Consider the following 17,351-nt stretch of genomic DNA (forward strand, 5'->3'; position numbering starts at 1 on the left):
ACAGTTACATATTAAATTCATTGTTGTGTTTTTTTAGTTTCTTTTGATCTGGAAAAATTCCCCAGCCTGTATTTTTCTTTTAAAATCTTGACATTTTTTGGAGTTTGGGCCAGTTATTTTGTAGAATGTCCCTCCATTTGGTTTTGTCTAATGTTTCCTTTTGACTAAATTTAGATTAGAAAACCTAACCTGTTGGGTTTCATCTTTGGTTAGAAAACCACAGAAACAGGGGCGCCTGTTAAGTGGCTGCCTTTAGCTCAGGTTGTGATCCCAGAGTCCTGGGATCGAGCCTCACATCGGGCTCTCTGCTCAGCGGGGAGCCTGCTTCCTCCTCTCTCTGCCTGCCTCTGCCTACTTGTGTTCTCTCTGTCAAATAAATAAATTAAATTTTTACAAAAGAAAACCACAGAAACAATGTTGAGTCATTCTTGGTACATCATATCAGGAGGCATATGACATCGGTTTGTCCTATTATTGACGGTATTATTTTTGATCACTTGGTTAAGGTGATGTCAGCTAGGTGTCTCCCGTGTGTAGTTACTGTTTGTTCCCTTTATAGTTAGTAAGTCATTTGTGGAAAGATGTTTGAGGCTATTTAAATATCCTATAATAGCCTCAAAATTTCATCCACTAGTTTTAGCATTACTTTTGGGCTTTTCAAATAACATCTTTGTGGGGCACCCCGTGCTGAGCATTTGTGTTGAGCATGTATGTTGTTAGGTGCTCCTTCCTCCTCCTATTAGGTGCCAGACCCCATCTAACTGTTCTTTGTTCCTGGATAGTCTTCTGTACATATAAGCTGGGCTGAACACAAAGAAACCCCAAGGTTGCTACTTCTGTTTTCTTCCCTAAAGCCTACACTAGAGACAGGTCTCAGCTTCCCTTCCCACTCTTTTCCCTGGACTGCCACCCCAATTCCTCTTAGCCTTTTTTTTGGGGGGGGGGGGGTATTTACCTTTCAAGGAGTAAGAGCCTCTAACCCCCTATTACTGCTTCTATGGGAGAAGAGACAAGTGGGTGTTCTTTTTCTCCTTCCTCTGAAGACTGTATTCCCAGTCCTACATAGGGAACGGCAATCATCCAGAAATTAGGGAATTAGCTGTTATTCTGCTGTTTAGGAAGATATGAGTAGCTCCTAAACATGATTTCACTTAACCTTCCCAACATCCTGAGAAGTAAGGTTGAGAGCATGAACTTGCATCGGATAGAGCCGGGTTCAACTCGCTCGTGCGGAGTTCCTTGAGCGAGTTCTTTGCCCTCTCCATACCCATTTCCGTAGCAATAAAATGGAGTTGTTTAGGGAATTAAATGAGATAATACAAATCCACTGCACAGCACCCAGCTATTGAGTGCACATTTGTGATTCTAATTGAAATATGTCTGAGTCAAAAGTTTGTGTTCTATCTATACATCACACCAGCTGATAATTCCCATTTCCTATTCTATTAAATTATTTCAGAATTATTTCAGAAACTTCAGAATTTTCTTCAAAAATAGCGACTAGATGGGGCACCTGAGTAACTCAGTCTGTTAAGTATCCAACTCCAGATTTCAGCTCAGGTCATAATCTCAGGGTTGTAAGATTGAGTCTCTTGTCGGGCTCTACGCTCAGTGTGGAGGCTGCTTGAGATTCTCTTTCCTTCTACCTCTGTCCCTCCCCCACGTTGTGCTCTCTAGCTCTAAAATAAATAAATCTTTTTTTTTTAAGATTGTATTTATTTATTTGACAGACAGAGATCACAAGTAGGCAGAGAGGCAGGCAGAGAGAGTAGAGGAAGCAGGCCCCATGCTGAGCAGAGAGCCCAATGCAGGGCTCGATCCCAGGACCCTGAGATCATGACCCAAGCTGAAGGCAGAGGTTCAACCCACTGAGCCACCCAGGCACCCCTAAAATAAATAAATCTTTTAAAAATAAATAAAATAAATTATGCCTGGATCTAAGCCAGGCCTTTCTAATTTCAAGCACACAGTTTACCAAAGTTCAAAAAGTACTTCCGAGAACTTCTTTCTGAAGGAGGAGGATGGAATATTTGGGGTCAAGAACCCTGGCTCTACCACTGGCTTCTGTGTGGTGGTGGGCTTCTCCCTTTCTCTGTATCAAAAAGACAGATGTAGTTGATCTCAAGGCTCTCTCACTTTTCAGAAAATTAAATAATGTTTCTGAGCTTAATTTTTAAAACTATTTCTAGTTAAATAATAATAATCAGTCCTTTTAAGTGTAATTGATTAACAAAAACCACCAAACTATTAAAAAGTTCTTAAAAAATTATTTTTACTGGGCGCCTGGGTGGCTCAGTGGGTTAAGCCGCTGCCTTCGGCTCGGGTCATGATCTCAGGGTCCTGGGATCGAGTCCCATATCGGGCTCTCTGCTCAGCAGGGAGCCTGCTTCCCTCTCTCTCTCTGCCTGCCTCTCCGTCTACTTGTGATTTCTCTCTGTCAAGTAAATAAATAAAATCTTTAAAAAAAAAAAAAAAAAGAAAAAATTATTTTTACTTCTTTTTTCTCTGGTAGCTAATCCTTTCTCCTTTTTGAAAAGTCTGCTTTTTGGAATCTTGACATATAAAAATGATTCCTTCTCTGTCCTCCACACCCAACCACATCCTTTCTTTTTTATTTTTTGGGTTGCTTTTTTTTTTTTTTTTTGGTTTTTGTTGTTATTGTTTTTAAGGTTTTATTTGTCAGAGAGAGAGAGAACACAAGCAGGGGAAGCGGCAGTCAGAACAGGCAGAGCAGGTAGAGGAAGAAGCAGGCTCCCGGCTGAGCAAGGAGCCCGATGTGGGACTCGATCCCATTACCTCGGGATCATGACCTGAGCAGAAGGCAGCCCCTTCACCAACCAAACCACCCAGGTGTCCCACCTCTTTTCATGTTTGACCAATGTAGGGTTCATACTACCAGAACAACATTATTTAAAACTGCTTTTGCCACTCTTCAAACTTTTCAGCATAGTATAGGAAGCTTCCTTTCCTTCATATCACCTGCAGCTGTTTTGTCCCATTTAGATTAGATTCAGGGCGATGGGCTATTAATAGGCCCCGAGAAGAAAGGCCAGCAGTCTTGGAGGAGTTAGCCTTCCCAAGACTATGCTGTTTGTTTTCAAGAGAGCTTAGGCGCACAGTGCAGCCCAAAGAACTGCATCTTTCACTGGGGCCTCAGATACATTAGGAGGAGACTGGAGACCCTAACCTGAACGTCTATGACTGGACTTCAGGGGTTGTTGGTGAAGCCATTAAAATCACGTGTATTTTTCAGGAAGATCCAGCACTTCTGTTTTTTTTTTCAAAGGAACCTAAAGGTTAAGAGTCACCGTGGTGAGGGTGTTTGTGAAAGCTGCGGTCTTTGTCCCTCGATTTCCCTGAATCACTGTTACCTGGACTTCCATCTGATCTGACTCATGACTTGGTTGACTCTGGAAGGGCTTTCCAAAGTGTACTTGACTTTGAATTTTGTTTCTAGGATTTAAATTGTCAATAAATGTGTGACAGATTAAAGAGGGGAAGGAAGAAAGGAAAACGTGGCCGATGTGGGTTTTTCCGGCAGGGTCAGGTGCATGTTCTTTGAGTCACTGTTCAACCAAAAAGTGCTCCTAGCCAGCATGTATTTTTTTGAGAGACTGGAAGAAAGCAATTCATTTCCGTGCATAAATGTGAACAACATCTGTGTCATTAAATCAAGAGACTCACCGAGTTCACAGGGAACATTGTCCTTAATAAGGTATAATTATCCTGCTGATTTTTACCTTTCTTTCAGGGGTTAGCAAATCAGTCATCAAAACAATGTCCATCATGGATTTCGAAAAGGTTAATCTTGAATTAATAGAGGCCTTGTTAGAGTGGATTGTAGATGGAAAGCACTCCTACCCTCCAGGTAAACTCATTTTGTCTTCCTTTGTGTGTTGATGGCTAAAAGGGAAAGTAGCCCTCTCACTGAGATATAGTGTGTGCTGTGGGGCAGCCTCCCTGCCTGGAGTCCTCCCCCCCACCCCCACCCCCACCCTCACTTTTCCACCCCCAATTCACGTAATTTGTTTTGTTTTAAGAGCTTAATTTATTGGGGTGCCTGGGTGGCTCAGTGGTTTGGGCTGCTGCCTTCGGCTCGGGTCATGATCTCAGGGGCCTGGGATCGAGCCCCGCATCGGGCTCCCTGCTCCACAGGAAGCCTGCTTCCCTCTCTCTCTCTCTCTCTCTCTCTGCCTGCCTCTCTGCCTACTTGTGATCTCTGTCTGTCAAATAAATAAATAAAATCTTTAAAAAAAAAAAAAAAAAGAGCTTAATTTATTTGTCAGGGAGAGAGAGAGTGCACAAGCAGGCAGAGTGGCAGGAAGAGGCAGCGAGAGAAGCAGGCTCCCCACTGAGCAAGGAGCCTGATGTGGGACTCGATCCCAGCAGCCTGGGATCATGACCTGAGCCGAAGGCAGTGGTTTAACTGACTGAGCCACCCAGGTGTCTTGTTCAGCACTCCTTCTTGTTCAGCACTCTTTTGGTTCCTTCTGAACAAAAAGATGTTAATAATACAAAGTCCAAAGGAAGAAAGCTGAAAAGAAGACCTGGGTAATCTCTATGGTAAACCCTGCACCCCAGGCTAAATGGGAGTCTGGTGATGAGTGTTTGAAGTCCATGAAGACACTGTACATGGAGGTCACAGGGCCGGGGGTGCGGGGGGGTGGTGGGTGGGTAGTAGAACTGGGTTTGGAGTCTGATAAACTTCCAGCTCTGCTACTAAGAAACATTTAGTCTCAGATAAAGTCCTTATCCTTGCTCTGCCTCAGTTTTCTGGCCTGTGAAATGAAGAGAATCATAATTCCTCTGACATATAGCTGTTTTTAGGATTAAAAGAAACCGTATATAGGGGGCACCTGGCTGTCTCAGTCGATGGAGCTTGTGACTCTTGATCTCAGGACTGTGAGTTTGAGCCACATGTTGGGTGTAGAGATTACTTAAAAATAAAATCTTTTTTTAAAAAGTAAGAAAGAAACCATATGCAAAGCACTTAGTATAGTGCCTGGCATATAGTTAATGCCCAGTAGATTCTACCCCTAATAATGGTAACATTATAATTATAACATGCATCGTCATTATTATTGCTAGGCTCACTGTTACCGCTGCTGCTGCGTGACCCAGAGCAATCACTCCTTTCCCCTTACTCACTGTCTTCCCATCCCAGTGGCCTCCTTAACCTCACTTGTAGTCCTTTCTCCCCCAAATCTTCTCATAACTGAATCCTTCCCATCACTCAGGTTCTGTCAAATATCTTCTCTTTAGGGAAGTCTTCTCTGACCACCCTATCTGTTTGCTCACCCCCACCCCTTACACCGTCATGATACCCAGAAGTGATTTTCATTTTCATTATAGCACTTCACAATACCCAGAATTTTAGTTCTGCTTACTGACAGTTTCCTTAAATAGAATGCAGACTCCTTAAGAATAAGGATTTATCGTGCACCATTGTGTTGCTCAGAGCCCTGGACGGCACCTAGAATATTTAGGTACAGAGTAAATATCCGTTGCGTGAATAGATGCAGCCATTGTTGGGGGATCGTAAGTTGATCAAACAATTCTGTCATGCGCTCACTACGCAGTGCTTTGAGGAAGTGGGAATGGCCGCCCTCCTCTGCTTAGACCGTAGTCATTACATGATATTTTCTGTAGACACGTAGGAGCCACATGAAGGGATTGAAGTGCCCTGTTTGCTACTTCTTGGCAAGTAGTCAAGTGTTGGCTAATGCACTGTCACTGGGCTGGATGTCTTGTTTCATCCCAAAGGTAAAGGGGATTGTTGAGAAACATCAGGCATAGCAGACAAAAAGAACTGTTAGAAATTTACGCGAATTCATTGGGCGACCACCCTGGCCTAGGCATACAGGGTGGGTTGTGTGGGTGGGTATCTTTATGATAATTATCTGTAACCAACAAAAGAATAACGGGGCCCTAAAAAGGAAGTAAGCCATTGAAGGTGTGATCAATAGAGATGTTAAAACGATTTAAGTTCCCTGATTAGCTTTCTATAAGAGACCAGCCCTAAAGGCCTTCATTGGCAACCCTGTGGTAACCCTGTGAGGGTTACCTCACTCTTGAGAACTTTTTCTGTATCTTCACTTAATAAACTTCTATCACTTTACTAATAAAAAAGAAAGAAAGAAATATTACCTGAATTCAAAGCAGAGTGAATGTAGTGAGTAGGGATTCTGATAGATTTGTGAATATTAAAGATATCCCTGATATAGGGGCCCCTGGCTGGCTCAATCAGTAGAGCATGTGACTCTTGATCTTGGGGTTGTGAGTTCAAGCCCCAGGTTGGGTGTAGAGCTTACTTTATTTAAAAAAAAAAAAAAAAGGGTTTCCTCAATACAGGTGGCCAAGCTGTAAGGGCAGAGCAGATCAGAAGACACATAAAAACATGACAAAAAGATTTTTCCCATCTGTATAGATTATTTTACCACCCTTTTCTTTTTTTTAATGTTTAATTTATTTATGGCTTGCCTGGGTGGCACCGTCAGTTAAGTGACTGACTCTTAGTTTTGGCTCAGATCATGATGTCGGGGTTGTGACATGGAGCATCTCAAATAAATAAATAAAATCTAAAAAAAAAAAATTATTTATTTTAAAGAGAGAGCATGGGGAGGGTGGGGGTTGGACAGAGGGAGAGGGAGAGAAAAACTTAAGCAGACTCCTGCTGAGCACAGAGCCTATCGCGGGGCTGGTGACCTGAGCCAATTTTACCACTCTTTTTTTTTTTTTTTTTTAAAGATTTTATTTATTTATTTGACAGAGAGAAATCACAAGTAGATGGAGAGGCAGGCAGAGAGAGAGAGAGAGGGAAGCAGGCTCTCTGCTCAGCAGAGAGCCCGATGTGGGACTCGATCCCAGGACTCTGAGATCATGACCTGAGCCGAAGGCAGCGGCTTAACCCACTGAGCCACCCAGGCGCCCCAATTTTACCACTCTTAAATGTGGTATTTTAATAGAGAGGAACATGAAATGTGTAATGGAAAGAACATGGTCTGTTGCCCGAAACCTTAGGTTCGTGTCCAAGCCCCGCTCTTAACTCTGTCGCCTGGCCAAGGTCCTGAGTCACTTTGAAGAAGGTACTAATAATCTTAATGGGTAGTTGTGAGAATCAAATGAGAAAGTGTATGTAAACATGCTTTATATATTAGGAAGTGTTGAAACTAACCCTCAAACGTATCTTTTGCCTCCTTCAGGGTTCCATTTTTTAAATAATTTAGTTTCCTTATTTACTTAGTGAGGAAAATAACTATGATAAATAATAGGTCTTTGTTCCTTGTGGACTGATCTTTGGTTTATATTTCATTGAACCTAGCACAGAGCTGACACAGGCACCCAATAAATATTTGTGGGATTAAGGGAGGAGCTAGTGAAGATCTCCTCTCGGGATAAAGCACAAAAGAACGTGACTTGTTGAGTGTCCACTCTTGGCACAGAAATATCCTATAATTAGTTATCACTGCTTATTTTCTTTAATGTAAAACTTAAAAGCCCATAAATGTTAACATGGCATGGTTAGTTACTGTGCTGACTCTCCAACATATAAAACTGAATTTAGGTTTTCAGGGTGGCTAGCCAATTATATTTTCTTTTTCTCATTTCCAGTAAAATGCTTATGGATTTTATTTACTAATAGAAGAGTCTTCCTGTCTTACAAGATTAGAAGGATAACTCTTCCTATAGAAACAATGTCAGTAGCCAGTGCACTGAAGAAGTATGTTTAAAGAGCTTTGCTCATGATTCTTGTATAACTTAAGGTATTACATTTTTCCGCACTTCAGTTTTTCCTCTTGTAGAAATATAATAATACCCCATTCATTTTGGAATTAAGTCAAAAAATATATGAAAAACACTGCTATCCATTTAAATCCCTGGGGACTTTACAAAGAAAATTGACAGTGGAAAAATCTCAGATTATTATTATTTTTTTTTTAATTTAAAATAGCTCTGTAGTCCATACTTATTTTCCCTTTTCTGCATCTATCACATTGATTGTTTTTATGTACCCAGGTGCCATACTTGTATTTTTACCGGGACTAGCAGAAATAAAAATGCTGTATGAACAGCTACAGTCTAATTCTCTCTTCAACAACAGACGCAGTCATCGGTAAGTTCATTGCTTTCCAGATCCTTTAGCATCTGTTGCAGTTACATGCGAAGACAAATAACCAGAACCATCTCTGATAGCCATCACGCTCCTTAGACCCTGGTGTCACTCCTCAAGCATATGTTTGTGTATGTCAGCTGGAAGGAGGCAAACCGATTTGTTCCGGGGAATCAGTCATTCCATTTAATAAAAATATTTCTCTTCACTTAGCGTAGTGACTCAGCAAAATTGCATGTAATTTCAGTTGCCACATACAGGGGATGGGAGAAGCCAGTGTAAGTAACAACAAAGAAATGCTGCCATTTGAGAAAAAAGGAATTTGTTAACAGCTTCTTTTCCAGTAGCCAGATGTGCATTTTCATATCTAAGGGGACAAGTACTGAAGAGAGGAACGCTCCCTAGAAGCATAAGGAGGAAGTCTCTTAGCATAAGTCACTGTCTCTGCCTCTCATTCTCTGATTTCAAGACAGGAAAAATAATTCTCTACTGTTAATGTGCTCTAGGCTTGTTACTCGTACAATATCAACTATATAGTCCTCGACTATACTACTGAGTTATACTCCAGTTCTTCCCAAGGTGGTGTAGGGTTTCTAGTTCATAGTCCTGCGTACACGTTTTGTAAGGCTCATAAGGAACCTTCCCATTTAGAGGAGCTGGGCCCTGAGTGCAGGTTGTAGAGAAGCTGCTGACACTTGGAGGCCAATTGTTAATTTTAATAGAAATTCACCCACCATTAATCCAGTTTCAGCCTTGTGTGCTAGAACACTAAATGTGCTTCTGTCTTCTTTCAGATGTGTGGTACACCCACTTCATTCATCTTTATCCAGTGAAGAGCAGCAGGCGGTGTTCGTAAAACCCCCTGCCGGTGTAACCAAGATCATCATTTCCACCAACATTGCAGAGACATCCATAACCATCGACGATGTTGTCTATGTCATCGATTCCGGGAAAATGAAAGAGAAGAGGTATTTTCCTTTGGCACTGTAAGAGGAGGGATAAAGATGTCTCGGTGAGGCTGATGTGGCAATGACCGATGCTCTTGAGCTACACGGATTGCCATTTGAAAAAATGTTTTATGAAAACTCTGGGTATATCTGAATGATCTGTACCAGGACCGTAGTCTCAGAGTCACACGTGGTGGAAATTTTCAGGTTTTACCGTGGAAGTAGTTCTTTTTCCTCTCACTTTTTTTCATATGCTTTCCATATGCTTGAATGAAAAAGAGGTGATCTAGGTGGTGATGGCTGTGTTCATTAGTTTGATTGTCGTAACCATTTCACAGTGTACCCGTATGTGTCCAAACATCATATTGTGCACCATAAGTATATAGTTTTTATTTGCCAAATAAATATAAAAAAGAAAAAGAAAAAAAGAAAAGGTTGTGGAAAGGAACTGTATGTAATTCATCAACATCTAATGCCACTGAAATCCATGCTGTATGCTCCCGCCACGGACTGAAATATCCAAGAACACACAGGACCTGTGTCTTGCGGTGGAAGTAAGGTGGTGCATCTGTTCTGTCCATGCTCAGTAGGATGTTTTTATAAAATAGTTCCTTTTTCCATTTTCTTTTCCTCTGTAGATATGATGCCAGCAAAGGGATGGAGAGCCTAGAAGATACTTTCGTCTCTCAAGCCAATGCTCTGCAGAGGAAAGGTCGAGCAGGCCGTGTTGCCTCTGGGGTCTGCTTCCACTTATTCACCAGCCATCACTTCAATCACCAGCTGTTAAAGCAACAGCTTCCAGAGATTCAAAGAGTGCCGTTGGAGCAGCTATGTCTGAGGTACACCTTGATCTTTATGTTCTGCCTTCCGGAAGGTCCACATGTTTCTCACCCTAAGTCCCGTGTGTTCTTCTTAGAACATTTTGCTGAGAGTGGACATGGATGAACTCACTCATTTGCAAAGGAAGAGCTCTTCAGTGTTATCTGTACCATTCACTGTAACTTTCTGCACATGAAGATCTCTTACATTGCAAAGAATGGCCCTAAAGTAGAGCTTAGGAATACATTTGTAACTCAGGAAAGTAATCTAACTGATCAAGAAATTTCTGCTAGGGGCAACACCAATATTAAATCATCAAAGGTTAAAAAAAAAAAATCTACAGCCTCATTATCAGGGTGAAGTGAACAAAAACAACTTGAAAAACACCCTCATTTACCCGATGAACAAAGAAGAACAAATACCATAAAATGGGATTTATTAAATGAATGATCGAACTCAGTGTTACTGAAGCTGGGCAACATTTGGTGGTTGAAATGTGGTTGGCATTATGTAAGAACTCACACTATCCCTGTCCTCTGACCCAGGCACTGCTTTGAGGGAGTATGCCCATAAATAATAACCCAAAGCAAAAAGAGTTACTTATACAAAGATGTTATAGCTCTCCTTTTATCCAGCAGGTATATTTTGAAAGCCTTCCATTTGCCAGGGGTTGAGCTAAGCACTAGAGATAGGATACAAGACCCAGGCCTCACTTTGAAGTGTCCACAGTCAGGTCTTGAGAAGTTGGGCAAGCAGTTGTCTTGAACTAAGGTAGTAACAGTGCAAATGAAGAGGAGCGAAGGGATTTGAGAAATCTTTGAAAGTTGAATGACCCATGAGGGAGGATGAAAAAGGGGAAAATATAATCACATAGTATATATGATTTAAAAACAGCTCAGGGGCACCTGGGTGGCTCAGTCGGTTGGGTGTCCCAACTCTTTATTTTGGCTTAAGTCATGATCTCAGGTTGGGAAGATCGAGCTCCACTTCGGGCTCTATGCTCAGCTCAAACTCTGCTTAAGATTCTCTCTCTCCCTCCCCCTAGCCACCCCCCCCCCGCAAAAAAAAAAAAAGACAAAGAAAATGTATTTAAACTAGCATTGTCAGCTTATGAAAGCATATGTCTTGGAAATTATCAACTATTTTTGTTCAAGAAAGCAGCTTACTCCTCTGTGTCATCTCTCCAGAAATAAAATGGACAAATTACTATTTTGTTTTCTTTTTGTAGAATTAAAATTTTAGAGATGTTTAGCACTCACAATCTCCAGTCTGTGTTCTCTCGGCTCATTGAGCCGCCGCACACTGACTCTCTCCGCGCCTCAAAAATACGATTACGAGACTTAGGAGCATTAACTCCAGATGAAAAGCTGACCCCCCTAGGGTATCACTTGGCCTCTCTGCCCGTGGATGTGAGAATCGGCAAACTGATGCTGTTTGGGTCTATCTTCCGCTGTCTGGATCCTGCCCTCACCATTGCTGCCAGTTTGGCTTTTAAGTCTCCTTTTGTAAGTAAACACCATTCATCTAAACTGGAGTCCACGGGTCTCTAAGGGGACCATGGGGGCTTCAGGGTTATGTGAGCCTCCCCACATGTTTTCTTGTGAGGACGATAGATGGGAAGTCTTAGGTCACAATGTCTATAACTTTTGTCTGATCCTTAAAGAAATCCATGCCCCAAATAAAGATTAAGAACTGAAGATCCAATTTACCGAAAGAATCTAAATGGGCATTTTATTGTATCTGCTCCAACCTTGTACATTAAAGAAAAATCAGAAAATGCAAGCAAGCAAAAGTGCCCCAGCATGACTTTAAAAGGCAGTAAATACATTGGACTGCTTTTTTTTTTTTAACAGCTTTCTTAAAATACAATTTGCCCATTTAAGTTATACCTCCAGTAGTTTTTAGTTTATGTGGTCCTCATCATGGTCAGTTTTAGAACATTTTTATTACTTCATAAAGAAACCCGTTAGCAGTCATTCCCTCCCTCATTCTCTGTAGCCCTGGGTGACCACCCGTTGGCTTTCTGTCTTTGTAGATTTACCTCTTCCAGATGTTTCATATTAACGAAATAATACATGGTCTTTTGTGACTGGATTCTTCACTTAGAATAATGCTTCTAAGGTGCATCTGTGTTGTAGCATAACCAGTACTTCGTTCTTTGCCAAATAATATTCCTACGTATGGACGTGCCCCATATTGTTTATCTATCCGCACTGGATGGACATCTGCTGGTAAACGCTCATGTACAACGTAGACATACGTTTTTATTGGTCTTGGGTACATACCTAGGAGTAAAATTACTAGGTCAAATGGTAACTCTATATTGAACTTTCTGAAGAACTTCCAGTTCTTTTCCCAGAGGAGCTGCACATTACATTCCACCAGCCAGGGTTGCAATTCCTCCCCATCTTCACCAACACTTGTTATTATCTGGCTTTTTTAACTATAATCATCCTGGGGGTGTGAATTTGTAGTTTCAACTTGTGTTTCTCTAATGGCTAATGATAGTAAACATCTTTTCATTTGCCTGTTTGCCATTTGTATATCTTCTTGCAAGGAATGTCTAGTCAGAGTCTTTGCCCATTTTTTAAATTGGGTTATTCATGTTTTTATTATTGATTTGTAAGGGTTGTTTATATATTCCGGAAACAGGTTAGAGAGAAATATGATTTGCATGTATCTTCTCCCATTCTGTGGGTTACTTTTTTCACTTTCTTAATATGTCCTTTGAAACACAGAAGTTTTTAACTTTGATGAAGTCCAATTTATCCAGTTTTTTGTTCCTTGAGCTCCCATTGTCATAGTTAAGAATCCAAAAAAAAAAAAACAAACAAACAAAAAAAGACTCCATTGCCAAAATAGCTGAAGGGGAGTGGAAGATATAGGCTTCCAGTTACAGAATAAGTCATGGGAATAAAAGGCACAGCACAAAGACTATAGTCAACAATATTGTAACAGCGTTGTATGATGATAGGCGGTAGCTACATTTGCGGTGAGCATAGCATAAGGTATCAGTGATTGACTTGTCAAATCGCTATGTTGTATACCTAAAACTAATATAACACTGTGGGTCAACTACACTAAAAAAAAAATCCACTGCCAGATCCAAAGTTATGAAGATTTATCCCATTTATCCCTGTGTTTTTTTTTCTAAGGCTTATAGTTTCATTTTTCCTTATTTTTTAGCAGTGGGTAGCAGCAGAGGGAGAGGGAGAATCTTAAGCAGACTCCACGCTCAGCGCGGAGCCTGTCGTGGGGCTCGATCTCACAACCCTGAGATTGTGACCTGAGCTGAAATCAAGAATAGGATGCTTAACCAACTGAGCCACCCGGGTGCTCCATAGGAGTCTTATAGTTTTTGCTCTTACTTTATGGTCTTTGGTCTATTTCGAGTTAATTTTTGTAAATGGCATGAGATAAGAATCCAACTTCATTCTTTTGCTTATGACTATTCAAGCATCCCAGTACCATTTGCTGAAAAGACTATTCTTTCTCCATTGAATGGTCTTGGCATTCTTGTCAAAATTCATGAGGCGCCTGGCTGGCTCAGTCCATATAGCATGTAACTCTTCATCTTGGAGTTGTAAGTTCTTCAAACCCCACATTGGGTGTAGAGATTATTTAAAAATAAAATCTTCAAGAAAAAAAGAAAGAAAGGCCTCAGTAAAATATGCTCTTCAAACCTGGTTTTCCTCATTTAGGTGTCTCCCTGGGATAAAAAGGAGGAAGCTAACCAGAAAAAGCTAGAATTTGCATATGCAAACAGTGACTATCTGGCTCTTCTACGAGCATATAAGGTAAGTATATATATATATGATACATATAATATATATATATTCTGGTCATACACCTCAACTATTATATATATATATATATATATATATATATATATATAATTATATTGCATACTATAAAATATGTAACATTTTGTTATATAAAGAAATTATATATTATAAATAAAATATATAATTATATATAATATATATTCTGATCATACATCTCAGCTATTAAGTTATATATAGATATATATACATATAACTGTATATTTATATATACATATAACTATGTATATGTATACATATACATATATATGTGTGTGTGTGTGTACACACATACACACAACTTAATAGCTGAGGTGTATGACCAGAATTGGCACTTAAAGGGTCAGTTCACTTTTATTTTCTTCCAAATTTAGGGATGGCAGCTAAGTACAAAAGAAGGAATGCGTGCAAGTTACAATTACTGCAGACAGAACTTCTTGTCTGGAAGAGTTCTTCAGGTGAGTTGTTTCTGTGCGGGTTTGTTTTTGTTCATTTTCTGTTATAGACACACACCAGAGGGTGTTACAACTTTGTCTCCCTTGTCCTGCTTCAACATTAAAAGTGTCATTTCTGGAATATGCTTGGCTTTATCAGCTGTTGTATAAAACACACTCCTGTTTTACATCCTCTGACATGAGGCCTTCTGCACTGAACCTTTCAACTGACCCACTTTTCCTCTTTTCAGTGAATTGGTGTTTACTTATGTGGAGGATAGAAGAATACAGACTGCTCACCAGAAGTCAGTTTTTTTAGGAATTCTACCAACCATTCTTTTTTTTTTTTTTTTTAAGATTTTTATTTATTTATTTGAGAGACAGAGATCACAACTAGGCAGAGAAGCAGGCAGAGAGAGAGGAGGAAGCAGGCTCCCTGCTGAGCAGAGAGCCCGATGCAGGGCTCGATCCCAGAACCCTGGGATCATGACCTGAGCCAAAGGCAGAGGCTTTAACCCACTGAACCACCCAGGCGTCCCTCTACCAAGCATTCTTAACCTAGATCTATAAACCCCTGAAATTATATGCAAAATCATATGCTTATACATATGTGCTTTACTTTGGAAAGAGGGACCATCATATTCTCAGAGCAGTCTGTGACCATCACCAAACTCCTTACTTTCTCCACAAAACCAGAGAATGAGTACTGAACCAGGTTTTATTCATTTTCCTTATGTCTGTCAGAGGCTGAGATATCAATAATGAGTGCAAAAAAAAGCAGGTTTCTTATCTTCTGGGCCATAGTGAAGAGGGCTCTGTCCTCTGTTGTGACAGTATTGTAGGTGCCTTCCAAAGTGGTAGAAGAAGCCAGAATACTGGCCAGTACCCATCTTTACAAAGCATCTGTTTTCCTCAGAGATTTTCAGGCTGGGTAAGGGGAAGGACTTTGATTTCATATTAAAAGATGTCCTGGAGTAGAACACAAAATTAATGTCCTTAGTGCTTACCACTACCTGACATTTATTTTTTTATTTATCTGTCTATCCCAGAAGCTCCCTCAGAGCAGAGATCTTGCCATTTTCTTTGACACTGTAGCCCGAGTGCTCGGAACAATGTTTAGCACAGAGTGGTCACTCAGTCAAGATTGATAGAAGAAGTGCAGAAGTGAATGAATGTGGTTACTAAAATGAAATAAGACTTCAAATCCTGCTCTTGGCCTTCATTCTCGTCTGCCTTGAGGTGTACTACCCTGAGGCATCACGAGAGGACACAGGCTCTAGCTTTGTCCTAAGGACACCAAAACAATAACTTTCAGTCCTGGATGCACATTAGATTTATCTGAGGAGGCTTGACAAAATAAATGAATAAAAATGCCCAGTTCCCCCCCAAGGCATTACACCTGGATCTCTGTGAATGGGGCCTGAACATCTCTGTATTGCCGTCATTGGGTGCACCAAGGGATTCTAGTATGCAGCCAGGCTTGAGAACCCCCGGTCTGGAGGGTATATTATGTGGAAGGTGCAGTCACAGATATGTCCTAAAGTTATTAATATTGAAGTGTAAAATGATATTTCCTTCAAATTACATTTCCTGTGAAATGTATTCATTTTCTTCAGGATGTATGTGCATTTTGCTGTGATCTGAAAGGTCCATTAGAGTTCCCTCTTCTCACTAAAGAGAGTAAGATTTATCAATGAAAACCTTGTCATAATAGAGAAGTCCTAGGTATATTTTGCCATGTTATCCATGTATACTTGAGGCATTTCAAGAAAATACTTAAGCTGTCATCAAGAGACAGGAGAGTACTGCATGGCTCACAGTTCCTTTGACTGTCCTTACCTCCTTCCCTATCTTCTGATACTCTATTTGAAGTGTGGCCAGAAGAGAAAGAGTTCTGTTCATTTCTTTTTCACACTTGTGCTCAGCTACACAAAGTGGTATTATGTGATCCAAATCCAAACCACATAATAATGTCCTTATTCCTAGGAAAAGATGTGAGCCAGAGAGATCACAAGGTAATAGTAAGTTCTGAACTGGGTGTTCTGCATCCATTGAGAAAGAGCACTAACCACTCTAGGCTCCAGGGAGAAGCTAAGGGGACCAGAGCAGAAATGTAAGTAGGAAAAACTAGACAATGTCACAGCACCTTTAGTTGGGGGTCCAAAGTAAACTGTGTTTTTTTTGGTTTCCTAAGAATTGCCGGAAAAGTCAGACCTACCCCAAATCCAATTAATGAGTTTTTAAGGGGGGGGAAAAAAGGTTTTTTTTTTTTCCAACTTCTTTCAGGAAATGGCCAGCCTCAAACGACAATTCACTGAACTGTTATCAGATATAGGCTTTGTCAAGGAGGGACTCAGAGCAAGGGAAATTGAGAAAAGAGCCCAAGGAGGAGACGGTATCTTGAACGCCACAGGAGAAGAGGTAACAAATGTGTAGTTAGTTCTTTTATTTATCTTTAATTAGTACACGGATAGTATATTAACTCACTTAATTTTTCATTTAAGCACTCTGAGCAGTGGGCTTGATGCCATTCTTGATTTTCTTTCCACAAATAAGTCTCAAGTAACACTACTAAAAACAGGAAGCTTTTTCTGTTAATTTTTGCTACTTTTTTTTTTTTTTTAATTTCACACCTGGTTTTTTTTTTTTTTTTTTTTTAAGATTTATTTACTTATTTATTTGACAGAAAGAGCGGGAGCATGAAAGCGGGAGGGGTAGAGGGAGAGAGTTAGAGAAACTCAAGAAGACTTCAGGTTGAGCACGGAGCCTGATGCAGGGCTCGATCCCACCACCCTGAGACCACGACCTGAGCTGAAACCAAGAGTCGGATGCTTAACCAACGGCACCACCAGGTGTCTTCACACCGGTTCTTGATAAGCCTGTAAGAGGTGGAATAGATGTTTCAATAATGTCTTCTTAAATCACACCTGCCTTTTTCCAACCGAGGATAGTTTTTTTATATGACTACAGGAAGAATGCCTCTTCCAGATGAACCTGATGCCGCGCAGTTCCCAGTGCAGTTAGTACTTTCTGCAGATCATGAGCATCTCACAAGCCAGAGCCAGAGTATGTCCCCTGAGCCTTGGGCACACTGGCTTTATCACTGCTTTGCAGAGACCCAGAGTTACTGTGGGCTTCTTGGAGTGCGTCCTATGTGACTATGGTCCAGTAGTCTTACTTTTCACTTAGAAAGAAGGAATTTTTCTAGCAAAAATACAGA

At 40.7% G+C, this 17,351-nt stretch overlaps 1 protein-coding gene across 3 annotated transcripts in view; it reads left to right on the top strand.

The window, feature by feature from the left end:
• The window catches only part of DHX57 (DExH-box helicase 57), a 62,853-nt gene that overhangs the window by 31,592 nt on the left and 13,910 nt on the right, over nt 1–17,351 (top strand). For all 3 annotated transcript variants that reach the window (XM_059188526.1, XM_059188525.1, XM_059188528.1), the window contains 8 exons: nt 3,752–3,868; nt 8,017–8,113; nt 8,905–9,078; nt 9,696–9,896; nt 11,105–11,381; nt 13,578–13,673; nt 14,072–14,155; nt 16,418–16,552. In XM_059188526.1, coding sequence (XP_059044509.1) covers nt 3,752–3,868; nt 8,017–8,113; nt 8,905–9,078; nt 9,696–9,896; nt 11,105–11,381; nt 13,578–13,673; nt 14,072–14,155; nt 16,418–16,552 — 1,181 coding nt within the window. The remainder of the gene's footprint in view (nt 1–3,751; nt 3,869–8,016; nt 8,114–8,904; nt 9,079–9,695; nt 9,897–11,104; nt 11,382–13,577; nt 13,674–14,071; nt 14,156–16,417; nt 16,553–17,351) is intronic.

The sequence above is a fragment of the Mustela lutreola genome, chromosome 9, assembly GCF_030435805.1.
Source record: "Mustela lutreola isolate mMusLut2 chromosome 9, mMusLut2.pri, whole genome shotgun sequence".
NCBI lineage: Eukaryota > Metazoa > Chordata > Mammalia > Carnivora > Mustelidae > Mustela > Mustela lutreola.